This window comes from Cnephaeus nilssonii (genome assembly GCF_951640355.1).
Source record: "Cnephaeus nilssonii genome assembly, chromosome: 8".
In the NCBI taxonomy this organism is placed as follows: Eukaryota; Metazoa; Chordata; class Mammalia; order Chiroptera; family Vespertilionidae; genus Cnephaeus; species Cnephaeus nilssonii.
This window is the reverse complement of record NC_137079.1, coordinates 19,665,190-19,688,275: the sequence shown is the minus strand read 5'-3', so window position 1 is coordinate 19,688,275 and position 23,086 is coordinate 19,665,190. Positions and strand designations below refer to the sequence as shown.

Genomic DNA, 23,086 nt, shown 5'->3' with positions numbered 1-23,086 from the left:
GTCTTTATCTCTTTTTACATTAAATGTCAAGAAACACAATGGAGAGGATTTGTAATTTGTGATAAAACTTAGAATGAGGTCAAATACAGTTTTACGGAAGATTTCACCTCCACCTCATCATTCTTGGTAGCTACCTGGGCCATCAGTAGTCTGTATATTTTAATTAGCAGTTCAGAGAAGGAATTTATAACATAGAACCTGAATGAGGAATGTGCTATTGGTTTCCAGTAATTTGACGGTTCCTTTCTTACAGGGAGTCTCATTTTCTGATTTTATATTTTCCCTTCTTTAATGGGAGACTTGAGTTTTTTTTTCTGCTTCCACATTCTCACCAGATGGACTAAGAGAGAAATAAATCTTTCTGGTGATTCTCTGAGGTGAAAATAGGAACCTGGGATGGTGGTGACAACGGGGAAGAATTGTGAAGAAATACTATTTTTAGAAAAGTCAAGAAGCAAGAGAAAACTTGCAACCCAATTTGCAATAATAAGTTGCAATCAGATGGAAGTCCCAAGCTTTTGAAATGGACTTCTCTATTAATCAGTCTCATAGGAAAACACATTGTTGTAGGTATTTCAAACAGTGGGGATTTATTACGGGAATTGATTCCAAAGGGGTTGAAGGGCTAGTTGGAGCAGAAGGAGGAGGTGGAAGGTTATGCAAAATGAATAAAAAGGAAACATTTCAGGGGGAAATTACCCCACGTGCAGGATGGCTGGTCTCCAGGGCTCCACCGATGGAGGTGAGCAGGAGCCCATGAGCCAGCACACCCAGGTCACTGCCATTGCTCCTGTGGCTGTCACCACTGTTCACATTACCTGGGTCTCCACCACAGCTGTGCTCACAGTCCCCAGCTGGGCTCTCTCCACTACCTGAGAGGCTTTAGGATGATGCTCCTTCTCCCTCTCCACCTTCCCGTCTCTCGACAGTGCTCCTGCTGGTGGGACCTAATGGCGAGGGATCTTGAGAAATGATATTCACAGGGTCTCAGCCTTGTGCGATACAGAACACAACATACCAAAAAAAAACCCTGAATTTGTGTCCTTGGTTTAAGGAATCACAAAAGGTATATCAGGCCCGTTTAATGTAGAACATGAATTCCAGAGGCCAAGTAGCCACGCTTGGATAGGATGAGTGGCAACATTTGAACAATGGAACCCTTAGACTTGGCCCAGAGGGGTCTGTCTACTTTGGCCTTCCTCCAGCTGCGAGGAGTCAATGGGCCACGGTCACAGGCCCTCCTCACCTGAAACACCACACTCCAAGTACCAGGACCCCCGAATTCCCTGCCCCAAAGGCCGAATTGGAGCCCACTGCAGAGCCTGCACTGGCTACTTCCTGGTTTGTCCTCCCAAGAGCAAACGGGCTTGAAGGTTGTCCAGGGGTGACTGCACTGGAAACTTGTTAAAAATGGCAAGACAGATTTTATTTGAACTACTGTAATAGAGGAGAGAGGTTTCAGTGTAGAGCTGAGTTCAACTTCCACCCTTATCCCCTCACCCCTAGAGGAAGAGAAAATGGGTGTTTCACCTGCGGCCGACCTGCTTGATTGGAAGGCGAGGTTTGAGGGATTGAGGGAGGATGAGTCAGCAAGTGAAGGAGAATCCTCTCCCTTCTCTTTTCACCCCATGCCAAGCCCCAAAGAAAATTACGGATTGTGGCAGGCAAGGATGTTAGTTTTGAATATATGTTGTTCCTATTTGGTATGAACCAGGGCTTTACACATTGAAATAAAATTGTGATGTTTATATGTTAAAGTAGAAAGATAAAGCATCTAACAACTTATTAAATTGATTTATAGCTTTTAAATGCTTAGACATATGGTAAGTGAGACTCTCTTTATACTCTTGCCTCAGGCCCTGCACTGTTAGGAAGGGGCTGCAAAGTTATTGACTGGCCTGCAGCACAGGCTCAGGAAGGGGCCTGAGAAATTCCCAGGCCCAGGGGTAGAATGGACAGATGCCTAACTGCACATGTATAATTGATAGAGAGCTATAACATGGATAATTGAGAGAGGGCTCTGTGACATAGAATTGATTAAGGGGCAGGTAAAAGGACCCATGAAGGGAGATAACGGGAAAGAGAGAAGAACACGGGTCTAGAAGTTAGTATGAGAGTGTTTTGAGTTGCGTGGCCTGCCACAGCCAGACTATGTCCTCTGGGGCACGTGTGTGGCACGAGCCTCTAGTGCCCTTGGTTAGAATTTAGCCTGAGATAACAGGGTCCTTTCCCAGGTACCAACACCAGTCTTGCACATTTTTAGTTAACCCTCTAGAGAACATATATGGCCTGATGGGTTTGTGAGGGAAAGTTGAGAAAATCCATGTGAAACGGCTTTGAAAATAGCAATGAACTACGCAAATGCTAGATGATAGTGTAAGAAGCAGCTCCTTGGCTTAAGCTGTTTTTCCTCAAAGGTTTTAGTTCCCTCTATTGGGAGTATATTTTGTGGTACCACATTTTTAAAAATGTATCTTTAACGTTGAAAGTATTACAGATGCCGCTTTATTTTCCCCCCTCACCCCGCCCAGAACCCGCTCCCGGCCCCAGGCCTTCATCACACTATTGTCTGTGTCCATGGGTTGTGCATATATGCATAGAAGTTCTTTGGTTAATCTGTCCCCACCCTCCCACCTACCCCCACCTTCCCTCTGAGATTCATCAGTCTTTTCCATGTTTCTGTGTCTAGTTCGTTCATCGGTTTATTTTGTTCATTAGATTCCACATATGAGTGAGATCATGTGGGACTTGTCTTTCTCTGACTGGCTTGCTTTATGGGACACTAAGGCGTGCTGTTTTCTTAAGGGGACTGGGTTTAAGTTGGGTGATATTTTTGTGGGTGTACTCGGGGAGCCAAGGGTAAGTTATGCAATAGATTCAATGTTGTAGCAGGGCCAGTGATACCTCTGCTCCTTTTCCATGAGCCAGTCTGAAAATTCTGGTCCCACCAGGGGTTTTTAGCTCCAGATAAATGACTGAAAGTTTGTCAGTCCAGTGGGGTTAATAATATGCGTTGCTTTTCTGTTTTCACCAGTTTGTCTGGGAGAAGGAAAGGAACACAGAAACATGTACCGTAAAGTATCGCTGCTGCTTACCTGCTGTTTCAAATTCAGTCTCCGCAGTCAGCAATCTGGCATCATTTGCCAGCATTAATTTTATTCCATTTGTATTCCAAGTCGCAGTTTCCTTTGCGATGCACTTTAGTGCTTAAGATCTATTTGTCAGCTGTTATTTAAAGGAACGAATAAATTTGTCAGTATTCAGTAAACAAAATAATCCAGAGAGAAGGAAGTTTGAATCTGATGTTGTTAAATGTAAGCTCCAATGAAGAGGACTAGTTAACCAATCACATGCAAGTTGGTCACTTTTTTAAAATATTTACCATAGGTTAGTTGATTTTAATTTCTTTAAAGACCCAGGTTCCAATTCTTGTTATAGTGGACATTTAAATAACTCACTTGTTTCCTGAGCCACATCCAATACCTTTTAGGAATTGCTCAATGTCAATACTCATATTTTATGCCAGGATATCCTCAGTGAAGTATTCTAGATCTGTTAGGGAGCTAATTTTTAATGTGTGTTTGTGTGTTCTGTATCTTAGGGAAGTAACTGGGAAGTACTTTAAAAAATATTTTTATTGATTTCAGAGAGGAAGGGAGAGAGAGAGAAACATTAATGATGAGAGAGAATCATTGATTGGCTGCCTTTTGCATGGCGCCTACAGGGATGGAGCCTGCAACCCAGTCATGTGTTCTGACCTGAATCAAACCGTGACCTCCTGGTTCATAGGTCTATGATCAATCAAGCACTGAGCAACACTGGCTGGGTTAGGAAGTACTTTTTAAGATAGAAAGAAAATAAAAGGGGGGGGGGATGTTTCTAGAAAGCTAGATTCCTCTTAAACAGGCATTTCTTCACTATTAAAGATGTAAAGCCACTTACAAATTAAACAAAATTCAGATGGACGTATGAGAACTTCAGCCTTCATTTTTAACAAGTGTGTTACTTTTTAGTACATGAATATAAGTCAATGTTTCTTGCTTAGATTTGGCAGGCTTTTTTGCTACTGCAGATTGCATATGGGAGCAACTCAGTGCTCTTCTCCCCATCCTTCCAACATCAAGGTTTCAATAGCATCTTGGATAAAGGAATAATGAATTTGTAAGCCCTCATCTTCTAGTTGAAATTAATGAAAGGCTCATTACAACTGGCGCCTATTTCATGTTTGGTTCCTATTACACACAGTATGAGTGGATCCAAATAGTGGCCATGAAAAGGTCTAGCATAGCCATGTGGTTTCTCCTGAACTTCACTGGTTTAGACAAGCAGATATGAAACTCAAGCCCACTCCATTATCCGAAGCACTGGAGGCGGATTTTGTATTTTTCTGTTTCCCTGCTCTGCATATTGGATCTTTCCTGTGGCACATCCAGGGTGAGCCAGGTGAAGAATCAGCCACGTGCCACATAACTAGTAGCAACAGATAGCCACTGGTGTTTGAGTCACTTACTCAAGACATCTGTATCTGATCCCCCCGTTAATTCCAGACCCAGTTTTGTTTTAATCAGTCCCCTCCAGTCTCTCATCTTACAGTTAGATCCTTACTCTGACTTGCATGGATTGGACTGTAGTTCTTCCTCTCCTAGGCAGATGGCCTTGATTCTTTGTTGTGCCATCGGTGGAAACTTTATGTTCTAACTCAAGTTTTATGGGTTCCAGTTCCCATCACTGGTTACTTGACCAGCCTAGAACCTTTTTGAGCAGCAACCACTGCAATGCAGTAAGTTGCCTAAAATCCTCTTCTCTTTCATGTCCTCGTGTTTCTCTATTAACCATTGCTGACCATCCCAACTCCATGTGCCATTAGATCTCAGGCGTGTGGATGAGTATTCTTTTTTTATGCTAATGGTCAGATATAGCAAATGCCAAGTAAATAAATATATAACCATGTTTAGATGTTAGTCTTTCATTCTTGATCATTGAGAATAAAAGCCTGTTATCAAGACAGTAATACTTAAGCACCCCTACGTTCATAGCAGCGCAATTTACAATAGCTAAGACTTGGAAACAGCCCAAGTGTCCATCAGCAGATGGACAAGTGGATAAAAAAAACTATGGTACATTTACACAGTGGAATACTACACGGCAATAAAAAAGAAAGAACTCTTACCATTTGCAATGGCATGGATGAACCTAGACAGTATTATGTTGAGCTAAATAAGCCTGTCAGAGAAAGATAAGTATCACATGATCTCACTCATATGTGGAATCTAAAGAAACAAATAAACTGATGATCAAAAATAGACCCAGAGTCATAGAAGCATGAACAGACTGTTGAACCTCAGAGGGAAGGCAGGGGAGGGTGGGAAGAGATCAACCAATGAACTTGTTTGCATATATGCATAACCAGTGGACACAGACAATGGGTGGTGAGTGCCTGGAGGCAGGAGCAGGCTGGAAGAGGTTAATGGGGGAAAAAGGAGGACCTATGTAATACTTTCAACAATAAAGATTAAAAGAAAAAAAAAACGACAGTAGTACTTTCTTTAGCAATATCTCTGTGTTCAGTGTATGTCTTCCAACATAATCTTATTTGATCCTTAATTGTTTAAAAGCCTTTTTTGATTAATTGATTTCTTATTTATGTACTGTTGGCACCATGGAGTAGTATATATTTATTTGACATTGTGCACTGGCATTAAATAATTAATTTTTATGAATTCTACTGGAAAATGTTTTACTTCACTAGAAGCATTTATTTGGTGCTCTTCTTCCCAGTGGGTGCTGGAAGATGGATTTTTCTCCCCTTTCCTTACACTTAAAAAACATAAATCAGGGGCCAGAAAATTATCAATGCCAGGAACACTTTAGAAATTCTGTATTTTATATTGTGATGCTGTCTTAATTCTTCTTTCTCAGTTAGAGAAAGAAATTCTTCCGGATTGGGCCTCCACCCATACAGTCAGGAAACAATTGCTTACCACATCCATCACTTCTGTCTGCACGCGATCATGTTTCAGAGGCTCCCCAGTTAATCCCGTGGAAGCTAGAGTCACTCATAATTATAATCCTGTTATGCCTTCTTTATTTCTTGATGTGCTTGTTAATTCATGTCCATGCTGCAGTGGTCTGTAACATAGTGCTATTATCAGCTCTTTCGTCTTTAAAAGCCTCTTGTCTACCATTTTGACTAAGATTGATTAACTGCACTTTGTTGAAATCGATCATTTGGATTAAAAAATCTATCCTGTATATTTGTTCTGGCTACTTTTGCATGATTTCACCCTTTTTCAGTTAATCAATCTGCCAACCTGATTGCTTTTCTCTTGTTGGCTTCCTTTCTCTTACTCTTTTCTTTTTTAAGAACTGTCTATATCTTTATTGCTTATGTCCTCTCTTAGGCAGCAACCTCAGGAAGAAAAGGCAATTGCAGGAGGCAGTGGGATGAATTCTTCCTTTAGATCTCGGCTAGACAGCACTCCCATTTCCCTTTTCATTACCTGAGAAAGAGGGTCCTGTCCTTATTGATTCTCTCCCGAAGCAGTTTCTGGGGTGAAAGTTGTATGACTGCCTGCCAGGCACTTTGCAGACACTGGAACATGCTTTTTATTTACAGCTTCAAACTCCTCTGTATTCTAATCTTACCAGGTGGACTCAAACTTAGCACCAAGATTCTTTCGGACATACTCATATTTTCTTTTCTTCTCCTAGGTACTGACTTTAACATAGATAGCTTACCTCTGCCCCGGAAAGCCCATCATGACTGGGCCCTTTTTCATGAAGAGTCTCCAAAAAACAATTACAAGCTCTTTCATAAGCCAGTCATCACTTTGTTCAACTACACTGCCACATTCAGTCGGCATTCCCACCTGCCACTCACCACCCAGTACCTGGAGGGCATAGGAGTCCTAAAGTCACACCGATACCTGGTCCCTTTGCAGTCTAAAAACAACCTTCGGAAAAGACTCGCTCCGCTGGTGTATGTACAGTCCGACTGTGACCCGCCATCGGATAGGGACAGCTATGTTCGAGAGCTGATGACTTACATTGAGGTCGATTCCTATGGTGAGTGTTTACACAACAAAGATCTCCCCCAGCAGCTGAAAAATCCAGCCTCCATGGATGCCGATGGCTTCTATAGGATCATCGCACAGTACAAGTTCATCCTTGCTTTTGAGAATGCAATTTGTGACGACTACATCACTGAGAAGCTCTGGAGACCTCTGAAATTGGGGGTAGTCCCTGTGTATTATGGATCTCCCAGCATCACCGACTGGCTTCCAAGTAATAGAAGTGCTATTCTCGTATCGGAATTTTCTCACCCTAGAGAACTGGCAGCTTACATTCGACAGCTGGACTCTGATGACAGACTGTATGAGGCCTATATGGAATGGAAGCTGAAGGGTGAGATCTCCAACCAGCAACTCCTCACAGCTCTCAGGGAACGGACATGGGGAGTGCAAGACATCAATCAAGACAACTACATTGATGCATTTGAATGCATGGTGTGCAGCAAGGTGTGGGATAATATTAGGCTTCAGGAAAAGGTAAGCGACTCAAGGTTTGGCAGAGAGGTGTAGGGGGTCATCTTGATGGTGTCTGCCATTCGGCGTCCTTCTGTGGCAGCTGCCTCATTACCGCTCCTCATTCCCGCCAGAGAGACCAGGCTCTGTAGGCAGGTTGACTATTACTATCCTTTGAGGACTTCCATGAAGTTCACTGTCTTGTCTTTCTTCCTGAAGGCCTTAGAGTCTCTTTATTGTTTCTTCTGGAGGACACGATGCTGCAGGTGCTGGGCAGTGAGATGGGAGGCTGCAGAAGGAGGGAAGAGGCCAAAAATTTAGAAAATTTCAAAGTTTTTGAATCTTTCCTTTAATCTTTCACCTTTCTGTCAATGCTGTGGTTTTGGCCAGACCCCTTACACTCATGCCTCACTTTTCAGTTCACATACACAATCAATTAACCTCTCTCTTTCTTTGGTTCCTGTTTTTTCTCCTCATGCTTTTTCATGTATAGAGAATATTCAAAGGATTATGGGAATAATCCTGAAAAGATTATTTTTCTTAAATTATCCTATATAATAAAAGGCTAATATGCAAATAGACTGAACGGCGGAACAACTGAACAACCAGTCGCTATGACGTGAACTGACCAACAGGGGGTATGCGTGGACCATGGTGGGCATCAGTATCAGGCAGCAGAGCGTGGAACATGGTGGGCGTCGGCCGCAGTGGTATGGTGGAGCAGGTGAGCAGGGGCACCAGACCAAGGTGGGGCGCAGGTTGCTGTCACTGGGGTGAGCCTCTGGTGGTTACTGAAAATTCTTTACTCCCACGTGCCGTGATCCTGCCTGGTGCTTGCACCTGCTGCCAGTGCTGGCCCCACTCACACCTGCAGCCGGTGTCAGAGCCGCCACTCTCACCCGTTGCTGGTGCCCGGTGCTGGTCCCAATCTCTCTGCACCATCAGCAGGTGCAAGTGGCAGCTGCCGGCCCCCATATCCCCTGAGGGCTTCTCCACCTCCCCCTGCTCCTGAGGGGCAATCAGGGCAGCAGCCACTGCTTACACCTGCTGCCAGCACCAGCCCTTCTTGCACCCACTGACAGCACCAGCCCTGCTTGCACCCGCTGCTGGTGCTGGCCCCAATCGCTCCACACCATCAACAGGTGTGAGCGGGACCAGGGCCATCAGCGTGTGGGAGTGGCAGTGACAGAGAGGGGAGACAGGGGACCAGGGGCCATGGCAGGAGGGGCTGGGCAGGGCATGGAGGATGGGCCAAGACCCACCACTGTGCCCACTGCAGCCTCACGGCCCACAGTTCCTTTCAAGGTGCACGAATTCGTGCACTGAGCCCCTAGGTATAAATAAAGTTCTTAGTCATTTCTTCAGAGTTCTAGATACTTTTAACATTTGTTTGTTTGCTTACTTTAGACACTTATACCAGGCATGGCCCCACTTTACATATAACTGAATTTTTATAAGGTAATTTATTGAAAGAAAAAGAAAGATTAATTTCAGCTGCTACCTTTGAAATCTTTTAAAGATGAGAGGCCCCGACATAGCACTTGGGTATCACCTATCAGTCCCTTGCCTGACTCCCATATACAAATAATGGTTTAAATAAATTCTCCAAAAGCAAATGTTTATTTTGACTAGCATATTTCTGGGCAAACAGAAATCTAAACAGTGTGTGGAATTATTTTTATGTATTTTGCGTATACTATATAAAACTTTTATGTACTAAATATGTATATAAAGCATTATTTTAATTATTATGAAATTTTAAATTATTTTATCTGGTTTTATATGACAAATGTTTGCTCATAAAATAATTTATTTTAAGCTGAGTGGCTTGGTCAGCAACAGGAACACTTAATATCATTCTTCTCAGAGAATGCATCCTGATGTCCAATGACTTCCTTTATGCCCTAATTTATTGGGCCACATAACAGCAAAAACAAAATACACATACTACTGCAAAAACACATGAGAAAGTAGAGATCATATTAATTGCCCATGCTATACCATTTATTTATTTTCAAAACATGCCAAGGCAGAAATAGAACTTCAGAGGGTGATGATTTGCCTGCTCGGTATTTAACAGTCATTTTCAAGTTTGGAAATTATATTCACAGAAAACTGAATGAATCGAACAAACCCTAACTGTTTCAGCACTTCACAGAAGGCCTTTTGGAAGGATTACTGGGGACGGGAAAAGGGGGGATACCAATATTGGTAAATAGCTTTTTAATAGATATAGGAGAATCATACATTCCTGTATTTCCAACAAAAACAGCTAACTGATATTTTAGCATGCCTGAGGGTGGTGTGATTCAATGTCCTTGTCTTCAGAGTCTTTGAAGTAACATACATAGCATAGGCTCTCCTCCACCTTGGAGGCAGCAATCAAGGGGCCATCTTGAGTCTGACCTCCTGATGAATCTGAATAGGCTTATTCTCAGTGCTGTTTGCGTTATTTATGTCAGAGAAAGTCTTCCATTATTGAAGAGGTCACCGATGAGTTAATTTTAGTCAGTTAAAGAAAATGTATTGATAAATGCTCCTGTCCTCAAAGAGACTAAAATAGGAGAGACAATGTGTAATCATGAGAAATATAACTTCATGGAATTGGGATAAACTTTTAAAAAAATAGCTTTATTAATATGTTATGGATGACTGTCGTCATCATCACAATTGAGATGACAAACATTTCTGTCATCCCTCAGAAGTTTCTTCATGTCTCTCACCACCCCTTGCCTCAGGCACCCATCTGCTTTTTGTCACTTTTGACCAAAAAGCTTAGGCAGTTTTCTAGAATTTTATATAAATGCAATCATGTAATGTGTACTCTTTTGTGTCTGGCTTCTCTCACTCTGCATGATAATAACGACAGTCATCCATAACATATTAGTATTACATTTCTCATTGTTCTGAAGTTTGGACATACCAAAATTTGCTTATCCATTCACTTGTTGATGGACATTTGACTTGTTTCCAGTTTTTGGCTGTTACAAATGAAGCTGCTATGAACATTTATGTACAAGTCTCTGTAAGGATGTATGCTTTCATTTCTCTTCTATAAATACCTAGGAGTGTAATGCCTAGATCAATGGTCGGCAAACTCATTAGTCAACAGAGCCAAATATCAACACTACAATGATTGAAATTTCTTTTGAGAGTCAAATTTTTTAAACTTAAACTTCTTTTAACGCCACTTCTTCAAAATAGACTCGCCCAGGCCATGGTATTTTGTGGAAGAGCCACACTCAAGGGGCCAAAAAGCCGCATGTGGCTCGCTAGCCGTAGTTTGCCGACCACAGGACTAGATCATATGGAAGATGTATGTTTAACATTTTGAGAAACTACTAAACTATTTTCCAATATTGCTCTATCTTACATTGTATGAGTTCCATTCATTAACAGTTGGTGTGGTCAGTTTTTAAAATTTTTACCATTCTGATGGGTGTATAGTGGTATCTCACGGTGGTTTAATTTATATTTCTCTAGTAACTAATGATGTTGAGTATCTTTTAATGGTTTATTTGGCATCAATATCTTCTTTGGTGAAATGTCTCTTTAAATCTTTTTCTCATTTTCTGAAAATTGAGTTTTCTTGTTAATCTTCAGCTGTAAGAATTCTTTATACACTGAGCAGCCAGATTATTATAATCTCCGAACGCATAATAATCTGGCCCGGTGCATGAATTCGTGCATGGGTGGGGTCTGGCCAGCCTGGCCAGGGGGAGGGGACATAGGTGGTTGGCCGGCCTGCCTGCTGGTCGAACTCCTGGTTGAGGGGACAATTTGCATATTAGCCTTTTATTATATAGGATATGCACTGAGTGGCCAGATTATTATGCATTCAGAGATCATAATAATCTGGCCACTCAGTGTATATTTTGAATACAACTCATTTGTTAATTTTGTAATTAACAAAAATTCTCTTCCAGACTGTGGCTTTTCTTTTCATTTTCTTTTACTTAATTTTATTTTAAAATTACAGTTTACATTCAGTATTATCTTTTTATTTTCTTTACAGTGTCTTTTGAAGTGTAAAGTTTTAAATTTTGATGGAAGTCCAGTTCATCAATTTTATCTTTTTAGTTTATGCTTTTTCTGACCTGTTTTAAAAAATTTGTCTAACCTAAGGTCACTAAGATTTTCTTCCTGAAATTTTGTAATTTTAACTTCTACATTTAGGTCTATAACCCACTTGTAGTTAATTTTTATAATGCATTATGATGTAAGATTTGAGGCTTGTTTACTTGGATATCCAATTATATTCATACCACTTTATTGGAAAGATTATTCTTTCCTGATTGGATTACCTTGGCTTCTTTTTCAAACATCAATTTTTCAACATATGTATGGGTCAATTTCTGGACTGATTAATGCATCTGTATTTGGGTACTGTAGCTTTATGATAAGTCTTGAAGATGAGGTAGTGTCAATCTTCCAATGTTGTTCTTTTCCAAAAGACAGGATGATTACTAGCTAAGTGAGGTGGCCACACTGTATGTGATGATTCACAGAAATATTGAATCATCTACTATACAACTGAAACTAATATAATATTGTATACAATTATACTTAAATAATTAAAAAAGCATTAAGAAGAGTAGTCTTAAAAAAAAAAAAAGAGTAGTCTTTTACTTTCCACTTTTTTCTTTCCCCAGAAGCACTCACTTACCTCCCTAGTTACCTAATTATTTTGGTATTTACTCAGTAAATAACATGCTCATACAGTTTTTTTTTTAAATATTCAGTGTTTATGGGGTTATGACTGTTATTCAGAGATGAACCTTGTTTTATACTATCATTTGTTTCCCTTGCCTGTACAGCTTTTATTTCCTTTTAATCAGTAATTGTCTTCTTATTATTTTTCTATGTACTTATCACTAATTTAATTCTTATTGATTGTTTAAATCTCCTTTGAAGATGTTCAAATATACCAGCCATCCAGTTTGTTCCATCTTGTTGAAGAAATTTCTCACAGAGCATCCTGACTGCCTTCCACATTTAGTGTAGGGATCAGCCTGAGATCTCCCTTCCACAACATCTTGGGAATTGCCTTTCTTGTCTTTTTCTTTTGTGTTGCCACCTCTGTTTCCTTTATGTTTTTCTCCCTTTTCTTGGTTTGCTCTCTGGTTTTGGTGATCATATACCCCCAGAAGGCTTACTGAGAAGGGGTATATGGGGGATTTCTGAAATGTCTTGATTCTACTCTAACATTTAAGCAATTGTTTAGCTGTGTGTAAGCTACTAAAATGGGCACCAATTTTTCTCAGAATTTTAAAGGCATTTTTTAATTGTCTTTAAAAAAACATTTAATTTTGACATGATTTTAAATTGACAGAAGAGTTACACATATAGCACAGGGTTCTTGTATCCCCTTCACTTGGCTTTCCCTAAGATAACGTTTTCATAACCACAGCACATTTGTCAACACTAAGAAATTAATATTGGTGCACTACTACTAACTGATCTACAGACTTCAGTCATTTTTCACAGCCTTTCCACTAATATCCTTTGTATGTTCCAGCACCAATTCCAGGATCCCAGATTTAGTCATCTCATCTCCTTGGTCTCCTCAAATCTGTGACAGTTGCTCATTCTTTCCTTATTTTTAATAACTTTGACACTTTTGAAGAGTACTGATCTCTACATAGGGTTTGCCATACAATTTAAATGAGGTAACCTACATAAAATGCTTAGCAAAGTGTCTCGTGCACAGAATATTCTCAGTAAGTGTTAGATATTTTCCATCTCCTTCCACTATTCAGCAGTATAATTACTGAGACTCCATGGAGTGAAGTTACTTGCTTTAGGGAAAGTCCGTGCTGGGTTCTGTTATTGCGAGGCAGGAACGTGGGACTTGGCTTCCTTATCATATGTTTTTAATTCTTTCCCCTCTCCCCCCCCCCCCCCCCCACCCCGCCCTTCTCTCAATGCAGGGCTTACCACCCAAAAGATGGAAGGCAGATGTTACGCACCTGAGTTGCCCGGAGCCCACATTGTTTGCATTCTCACCTGTGGCTCCGCGTCGGAGGTCTGCTCGAGAGATGTGGATCCCCAGCTTCCAACAGTCCAAGAAAGAAGCCCAGGCCCTAAGGTGGCTGGTCGATAGGAATCAAAACTTTTCGGCTCAAGAGTTTTGGGGCCTAGTATTCAAGGACTAATTTCAACAAGTATCAGGATGATATAGACTACAGAGTTCCAGAGGTTTACTTTCTAGGTTGCCTTAATATTTGACTATCATAGCCACTCTGTGGACTACCCTTTAGGATGAGAATTGCCGCAGGACTCACAACGAGCCCGATGAAATAACAGATATGAACTACCCTCTGGGTCACCTCTATATTTTTTATACTCAAAAGGTAAATACAGTAGCGCCCCCCTCCCCCCCCCCCCCGCCCCTTATCTGTAGTTTCGCTTGCCATGGTTTAAGTTACCCACAGTGAACCGCAGTCTGAAAATATTAAGTGGAAAATCCACAAATAAACAATTCATATATTTTAAATTACGCGCCGTTCTGAGTATCTGATGAAATCTCGCGAGGCCTTCATCCCTGGCCGACGTGAATCATCCCTTTTCCAGCATCTCCACGCGGCCGATGCTGCAGAGAGCGTGGTAGGTAGTCGTGGCTCGGTTACCGGGTCGGCTGCCCGGGCGTCACAGTGCTCGCGTTCAAGTTACTCATGTCCCCAGAGTGCGGGAGTAGCGCTCCTGCCCACTGGGATGGGCCACGGAGAAGCCCTCCAGTGCCGCCTTGCAGAGAAAAGCGGGATGTTCTCAACTCAATACTTTTTATCGTCTCACGTCCGAAGAAGAAGGGTGAGTACAGGACAAGAAGATATTTTGAGAGAGGGAGACCACATTCACATAACGTTTAGTGCAGTCTGTTGTTACAATTGCTCTATTCTATCATTAGTGACTTGTTGTTATTCTCTTACAATGCCTAATTTATAAATGAAACTATCATAGTCTATATAGGGTTTGGTACTATCTGTGGTTTCAGGCACCCGCTGGGGGGACTTGGGACGTATCTCCCGAGGATAAGGGGGGATTACTGTATTTTTCATGCACACTGATCACCTTCATTGTACATGTCTGCTCCCATGTCCCTGCTGCCTTTTGTGGAAGTTCACGTAGTGCAGAGTGAATGCTTTCCTCGCTGAAAGGGAGGCAGAAGGTGTAGCGTTGGATTCCTGGTTACTCACTAGTCGCAGTTTATTAGCATTTGGCAAACGCCCTGTCCTGATGCTGAGCGGGAACGTGAAATGCATGAGAACTTGGCAGTGAGAGATTCCATCTGTTGGTTTACAGGGATGCACTAGTGAGTGAGTACTAAAAGCTGTGTGAAGTTTATCCATCTTCTCTTCAAGTCGAAAGAACAAGGCACGTCTCTAGCTTCTCCATACGCTCAGTCACCTCTGTTAGCTTTCTCATTTTCATTTTGCCCCGTATCCTCCCAATCCCCAGAGCGGCAGAATGTTTGGTGAAGACGGTTCTCCTTGTGTGTGTGTGATCAGCGAGATGTTCCCAACCGTCCCTTATACCGCTGAGCAGAATACTAAGTATGATTCGGGCTGGACAGCCTGTACATTTTGATCAATATGAGGGTGGAAGTGAATGCCCCTGGGAGCTTCATTTGTGTTGAAGCTGATTTGTCTTTTCTCAGGATGATATACGGCCTGTCGTGGTGGGTCCATTGGTGTGTGAGCATTCCCTGTCATTTCTGATCCTGTCACAGACCAAGTTCAGCTGCTTTGTCTAGAGCATCTGCTGGAGCTCCACAAAAGACAAGGAGAAAGCACGGACTCACGTTTTCTAGACGATGCTAGAGCCTGGTGCCACCCACTATGGCATGGCTTCGATACTCTTTACTGTGGAAAGATGTAAGCTCCAGGGGACAGGAAGAGTTGCTGATACTCATGTCCCTGACGTGGCATAAGGGGGAAGTTTAGGGGTTCCTGTGGCACCACTCCCCTTTTATCGCAGGCCAGTGGCTTCCTGTGCCTGTCATGGGGCAATCTCTTAAGTAGCTCTCTCTCCGGCTGGGTCAGAGAAATGAGGACTGAAACCAGAGGCAAGAAGGGTCACATTGCTGTTGCCCTATGACTGGGTTCTTTCTCAATCTTAGCTCTGCCATTAACTAAACATGATTTTGTGGAGAGCGGCTACAGGGTTTGGATAGGTTCAAGCCTCAGACTAATGAGAGGGCACAGTCCTCTCATGGCCACGTGCAAGTCCCAGCTTGGAGGGCAGAGCCCTCCCAGCACAATCATAGCCAACAGCTATAGTAAGCTTGAACCCTTGGTGCAAACATGTGGTCCCACGTGCCTGAGTGACTTGGGCTTGATAGAGTTCAGGTGCGTGTAATTGAGTAGGATTGAAACCCACAAGAATGTTGTAAATATCTTGACCATGCCCTTACTTTGCCTCTGGAATCCTATCTAATAAAGAGGGAATATGCTAATTGACCCTCACACAGTTGCAAAGATGGCGGCACCCACAGCCAATAAGGAGGGAATATGCTAATTGATCGCCAACCCTCAAAGATGGCGACGCCCACTGCCAATAAGGAGGGAGTATGCTAATTGACTGCCACGCCCTCAGTGATGGCAGCGCCCACAGCCACAAGATGGCAGCGCCCAGTCCCCAGCCCGAGGCGCAGGCAAGCCTCAGATGGCGGCTGCCCAGCCGCCCAGGGCCACCTGAGGCTCAGGTAACCAGGGCCAGCCGAGGCTTGCGCTGCCAGCAGTGGCAGCAGCAGAGGTGTGATATGGCATTGCCTTCCCCTGATCGCCAGGTCGCTTCCTGCCCCTGAGGGCTCCCGGACTATGAGAGGGGGCAGGCCGGTCTGAGGGACCCGCCTCCAGTCCATGAATTTTTATGCACCGGGCCTCTAGTCTGGCTATAAAAGAAAGACATGGCTTGTAGTCCATGGCGCTGTCGCTAGCTCTCCATCAGAGAGGACAGCATCCCACTGAGACCCAGCTTTCGTTCTCTTGTCTGTCTTTTTCTCAATCCTTCACCGCCCCCACTCAGGTTCACCCTTGGCCGTGCTGGCGCGGTACATGATTTTGTACAAATATCTCTTTTTACTTTTTATTTTTTATTAAATATTTATTGTTGAAAGTATTATATATATCCTCCTTTTTTCCCCATTGACACCTTCTAGCCTGCCCCCCCCCCCCCGCCAAGCCCTCACTACACTATTGTCTGTGTCCATGGGTTATGCATATATGTATACAAGTTCTTTGGTTGATCTCTCCCCCCACCCCTGATTTTGTACAAATCTCTTAACCTTCCTGGACCTTAACTTTTGTACATAACAGGAAGTGATTGGACTGGTCTTTGAAGTTCTTCTCTGTGTACCATTCTTTGTTTATCAAAACCTAAGAAATTTGATTTTGTAGATGGTTTTTTATTAAGACAGTAACCAACCATTTCAAAGTCACTGTATTTTCAAGGGAAGCACACTCTTTGAAGGAGGAAGCACACTGTTGAGTGGTATTGGGGATAGAAGGGAATTTATTTCTCTGCCATTTTATCTGGTAATATCAAAGGAGAAAGGACTGGCAAGGGGGTTGTTAGTTAAAGGCCAGATTGTTAACTATATTATATGAGGTGTTTTTGTTCTACTATTAAAAGAAAGCCCAAGACATGATTTATGCCTCTGGTGAGCACTGTGCTGGAGGCTGTCTTGTATAATAGCACTTAGTTATCACAATAACTATTGGAGGTAGGTAGTTTCTCCCCTCCTCACCCCCCCCCTTACTTTAATAATACCAAATGAATCTCCATGTAACCATGGCGGAGTGAAATTTTAAACTTTTTTTATCTGAATGGAGAGAAGGTTTGCTACTAGCTGCTTTTTGTAGTGGTGGCGAGCTCCAGTCTCCTGGGTGGAGATGCCCTGCTCTGGCAGGGACTTCCCCATCAATCCCTTCACATATGGCGATGCAAGGCAAGTGGGTTCCCCTAGTTCTGGAGGAATTTTTTTGTGTTTGGAAAGAGTAGCATCTTCACCAGGCACCTTATTTATGGAAAAGTCTAAACCTATGATGGGAAGAAGTAGAAATTTGAGTAGAGTAGGAAGGACCATGAAGTAATGATGATATAGTTGTGCGAACAACAAAACCTCAGAAAAAACGATGCTGGGATCTTGGAAGTGACACTATAGTAAACCATGATCACGATTATGGAAAACCGGCTTTCAAGTTCAAAGAAAATAGCATGTGATGCCATTTCCTATGCCATAGTTATTATGCCTATCCCCTTCATACAAGTCCCAGGTCTAAGACCCAGACACCACTAGTCAAGTCAGTGATTCTTTCTACTTTGATGCTTTCCCTCAGTTTTGTAATTATAGAGGATAACATAGTTCCCTAAAACTCTATTATAACCCATCTTTTGAAAAAGCAGCACCCTAGAATAAACTTTATAATAGGCTTTTACATTTCCCGAAAGTTAGAAGGAATGACAATGACAAGGAACAGAGGGGTGGGGACAATGAAGAAAAAGAATGAAAAATGCACTTTGTGAGGAGATATAAAAAGAGCGATGAGCCTGGCCAGTATGACTCAGTGGTTGAGTGTCGACCTATGAAACAGGAGGTCATGGTTTGATTCCTGGTCAATGCACATTCCCAGATTGTGGGCTAGATCCCCAGTAGGGGGCGTGCTTCTATCTCTCGCTCCCTCTCCCTTCCTCTCTGAAATATATATATATATATATATATATATATATATACATATATATATATATATTTTTTTAAAAGAGTGTTGAGTTGGCAAGGTGAGTTGTATGGTGAAGCCGATGTGCAGTCATAGCTCCAGAGAAGTATTCCTATGGATTTCTTTACAGTTTCAGTTTCAGGAAATCCCCAAACAGGAAATAAGATGTTGCAAGCTTTGGGCTTTGGGGCAGACTTGAGAGATAAATTTAAAAAACCTGAAAATCACTCGGTGACTTCTTGGCTTCTGAGGACATGTAACTGAGCCAAGGTCAGGCCACCCTTCCTGCGGCTGCAGCCGGCTCAAGTGCCCGGTCTTCCTGCCCATCACCCCAGAGCCAGTGTTTCAGAAACACAGCCACATTCCTCACCTCCACACGGCACCTCTGCTCAAGTTGCACAACCCTTTAGCAATCTGGAGGGTCACTCAAGAAGGGCAAGGAAAACAAGGAGAAACAAGCCCTCATCTTGTGCGGAATAGAAAGAATCTGTTTTGGCGGGGAGGGTAGAGCTCAGGGTTTCAACAGTCTGATCTCAGTGCTGGCAGCCTCTGTGATGACCTTGGAAAAGACCTTGTGTCAACTTGATCGGAACCTCTAGACAAATCATGAGTTCAGCCAAACATTTGAATGTTCCAACATTTGCCTGTTTAACATCATAGAGGGACAGTCTTCATTGTGCTTGGCTTCAGTGTGACTCTCAAAAAAGCCATTGTGAAGGGGTCCCTCCCCATCCCCATTGCCTCCTTTTCAACACCCCACAAACAAATTATGGGGAAACATTGGACAGTGCAGATGTATCGAGCTCTCAGACGATTCACTTATTACTTAGAATGTAAGTGGAGTTGGATTTAGATTAATTTCGACATGACTGCAAAGGGACTCTAGAGACGGGGAACCTGAAGGTGTCCACCAGGATGTATAAATCTTTCACGTTCCCCTCATATGTGCTCGCTGCTTCCCAATTAAACTGAGAACTCGGTCGCAGGCTGTGCACAGCTTCTCCCGTGTTTACATGTAGCACATATTTCTTCAGGGCACTGCCCACTGGGACAATTGATTAATCTGAGCTTGCCATTAATTGTTTGATGTCTGTTATATAGGAGGATAGGATGGTCCCAGGGTAAATATAATTTGAGAATAGCCAGGGGTGAGTGACAGCATGACTGTTCTCTCATCTCCCACTGACTCCAGACATTCAAAGTGAGCTTGGCAATTATCGAACCAAGACAGAAAGGAGCAACATGTGGTTTTTCCCAATGGGGGATTTTATTGTCCATTTGGGTCCCTTTGTTTATTGCATCTCAAAGAAACCATGACAACCATGTTTGTCTCTATTTCCTCTCCCCTAGACGCTTCTGGTTCCATCTGTTCGATATTTACCAACGAAGTCAACTTTTTGTCTCTTTTCTCATTGTAAGGGCAAGTGTACTTAAGTGGGTTCATTTTGTGTGTTTTTTAAAGTAGAAGAAAATAAAAATCGAAAGGTGGTGCTTGGCTTGATAAAATGTTAAATACCTTCTCTACATTTTTTCTTAATCGTCAGTGTGACATGTTCATAGATTTGATCGTCAGAAAGTGCCTGTCAATGTGTGTCATGCCAGGAAAACAAAGTAAAACAGAGACCCTGCTTTGTAAGGGTGTATTCGCGGGATAAAGAATGCTTCTTCTACTTGCAGGCATGGTGGTGCATGTCTAGATCTAACCTTATCCCTTCTACTTCCAAGGTCTCAGGTAGTGGCAGCTGGAAGCACCCCTCTCCTTCCTCACCAGGCAGTTTTGTCTCCCAAGGCTTTTTTTTTTTTTTTAAAAAATATATATTTTATTGATTTTTTACAGAGAGGAAGGGAGAGAGAGAAAGAGAGAGTTAGAAACATCGATGAGAGAGAAACATCGATCAGCTGCCTCCTGCACGCCCCCTACTGGGGATGTGCCCGCAACCAAGGTACGTGCCCTTAACCGGAATCGAACCTGGGACCCTTCAGTCCGCAAGCTGACGCTCTATCCACTGAGCCAAACCGGTTTTGGCTCCCAAGGCTTTTTACAAGCTTGTAAGGTGCTGTGGCTCCTTGGTGACCCCTGCACACAGAAAGCAGTGATTAAGAGAACTAAATATATGGAACAACTCCAGTGGGACGCTGTTGGCACTTCTTGTGATGTAGGGTGTCCTTCTGCAATTGAGTCCTACTGATAGAGCAGTGTAGCACAGAACCATCCCAGGCCCAGGAGTCCTGGCTAGTTTTGCCTTTGCTATTAACTACTTTGTGACCTTGAGCAAAGCATTTCAGCTCAACATGAACTCCAGTTCCTTCATACGTAAGATGAAGCAGAGCTAGATGACATAAAGCCCCAAAGACCTTTAAAACAATGCTGTTCTGTTTCATGCCCAAGCACTAAACACCCGCTAATGATTTTGCTAGTTTTTCTCTTCTACCCTTTATATACAGTTCTAGCCTCAGTCCTCTTCTTTTTAAAAAAATGTTTTTATTGATTTTAGAGAGAGAGAGGAAGGGAGAGGGAGAGAGAGAACATCAATATGAGAGAAAAAAATCGAGCGTTGCCTTTCGTCCTGGGGTCAAACCCGTAACCTGAGTTTGTGTCCTGACTGGGAATCGAAACGGCAACCTTCCTGTGCATGGAACTATGCTCATCCACCTGAGCCACGGCGGCCAGGGCTCGATCCTCTTCTTACCTCACTCTGTAACCTTTCTCATCTATCTTGTCTACTTCACATTGTCAACTCACATTAATATATATACTTATGAATTAAACCATTTTTAAAATTAACTTTATTGTATTGTAAGTACACAAAATACAATACACCCATTTCACGTTCAGTGAGTTTTTTTCGAATGTAGACAGCTACAACATTTATATCACCCCAATAAGTTCTCTAGTTCCCCTTTGTATCTAATACTCACCATTTCTGGCCCTAGACAATCACTAATCTGCTTTTTAACACCGAATATTTCCCCCCTCTCAAAGCCATGCTTCTAATCATGATAAACTACCCACTGGGAAACTTGACGTACATGCATCACAGGCCCCTTGACCTTAATGAAATAAAAATCAAGATCTTTCCCCATAAATCTGCCAAATCACCAAAATTGCACATCTGAGATTCATCTATATTCCTTCCTTGCTTCCTCTTTCCATATTAATCCATTCCAGTTAGTAGTCCACTCCCTTAAGGCATCCACATCTGTCCCTTTCTTCTGCCACTGTTGGTGTAGAACCTCACAGATTGCAGTCTTGTCCCACCAAGTTCAAGAGTTCTGTGGTCTCTTCCAAGATCATACCCCACATCCTCCACCTCCCAGCTCAGATGACCTCTGCATAGACTTTTCCCAATATGTTTATTTGGTGTGAGCTACACATTCTGCTCACTTCAGGGCCATTCTCTCAATAAAACCTTTCTCTGGTAAATTAAACACTTCCTAGTGTAATATCTTTTAATAGCCACTCATTCCCTTTGAGGGAGAGTATGTCCTGACAGAACCCTTACCTAACTTTCCAGGCTCACTTCTTTCTTCTCCATCATGTGCTATCCTATACCCGTGGTTGGCAAACTGCGGCTTGCGTGCCACATGCGGCTCTTTGGCCCCTTGAGTGTGGCTCTTTCACAAAATACCATGGCCTGGGCGAGTATATTTTGAAGAAATGGCATTAGAAGAAGTTTAAGTTTAAAAAATTTGACTCTCAAAAGAAATTTCAATCGTTGTACTGTTGATATTTGGCTCTGTTGACTAATGAGTTTGACGACCACTGTCCTATACCAAACTATATGTTGCCTGAACGCTCTGTGCTTTCTTCATACCTCTACATATTTGTATACACTGTTTTATTTCCTCTGCCTGGAATATCGGTTTGATGAATCTCTATTTATTCTTCAAGACTCAGCTCAAGTAATTTCCTCAGTGAAGCCTTCCCTAGTTCTTTCAAAGACTATTTCTCTCTTCTTCGTGTGCATTACACATTGTATATTTATTCTTTGTAATCACCCAGATAATATTCCAGTGGAAAGGGAGGGAGCAGTACAAACAACCCATTCCCAAAATGTTTTTAAGAGTTGATAGGTTAAGCTTATGAGAACATTCTCACCTGTGTGCACATCCACACACCTACAGGGATGGAGGAAGAACAGGATTTAACAGTCTTTGACTTTTGGTTTACGTTTTACATTCTAGCTCAGTTAAGACTTTTAATGAGGAGTTGGAGCTTAGAGAGTGAATCTTCCGCCTCTTTTCATTAGGATCTCCTCCAGTTTCTTTCACTGGTCTTGGAGTTAGCATGTTCATTGTCTTTTGTTCCCCACTCAGGGCCCTGCTTCTTCCCTGCAGGGGTATGTCCTTGAGCTCTGTCAAGGCCTCTGCGGATGGATACCACCCGAGGTGGTAAGAGAGAGCCCTCCCAGGTCTTCTGGACTGAGTAGCATCTGCAATCTTATATGCCTATTCTGTAGATTATCTTGATAAGATACCTATTTCCTGTTACCTTCTCTTTTCCGAGTCTAGCACCTTTCTTGACAGATGGGGAAAATCTATCTGGAAATGTTTATAAAAGGACTTACTATATTGTAATTTTAATGACCAGTTTACATGTTTGTCTCCTACAGACTAGATTTCTTGAAGATCAATTGGTGTCTCTCCCCCCCACCCCCTCTCCCACCCCGTATATCCCTAGTGCCCAGCATAGTGCCTGGAAAAATCAATTAATAAATGAATCTCATTTATTAATGCCTATACTTTGTTACCAAAGTTAATGATTTATGTTAAGTAGCATGTTCCAATGCCTTGATTAAAAACCTGCTCATGAGTAAGTGAAAATATGGTTGAATATCTACAGAT

At 42.4% G+C, this 23,086-nt stretch overlaps 1 protein-coding gene across 2 annotated transcripts in view; it reads left to right on the top strand.

Annotated features, from left to right (window-relative positions):
- FUT10 (fucosyltransferase 10) overlaps window positions 1-13,947 on the top strand; it is a 54,321-nt gene extending 40,374 nt beyond the window's left edge. Inside the window, exons 3-4 of one of the 2 annotated variants that reach the window (XM_079778926.1) lie at window positions 6,712-7,547; window positions 13,454-13,947. In XM_079778926.1, coding sequence (XP_079635052.1) covers window positions 6,712-7,547; window positions 13,454-13,678 — 1,061 coding nt within the window. In that variant the 3' untranslated portion in view covers window positions 13,679-13,947. The remainder of the gene's footprint in view (window positions 1-6,711; window positions 7,548-13,453) is intronic. The other variant, XM_079778927.1, reaches the window with a different exon arrangement.
- The last annotated feature ends 9,139 nt before the right edge of the window (window positions 13,948-23,086 follow it).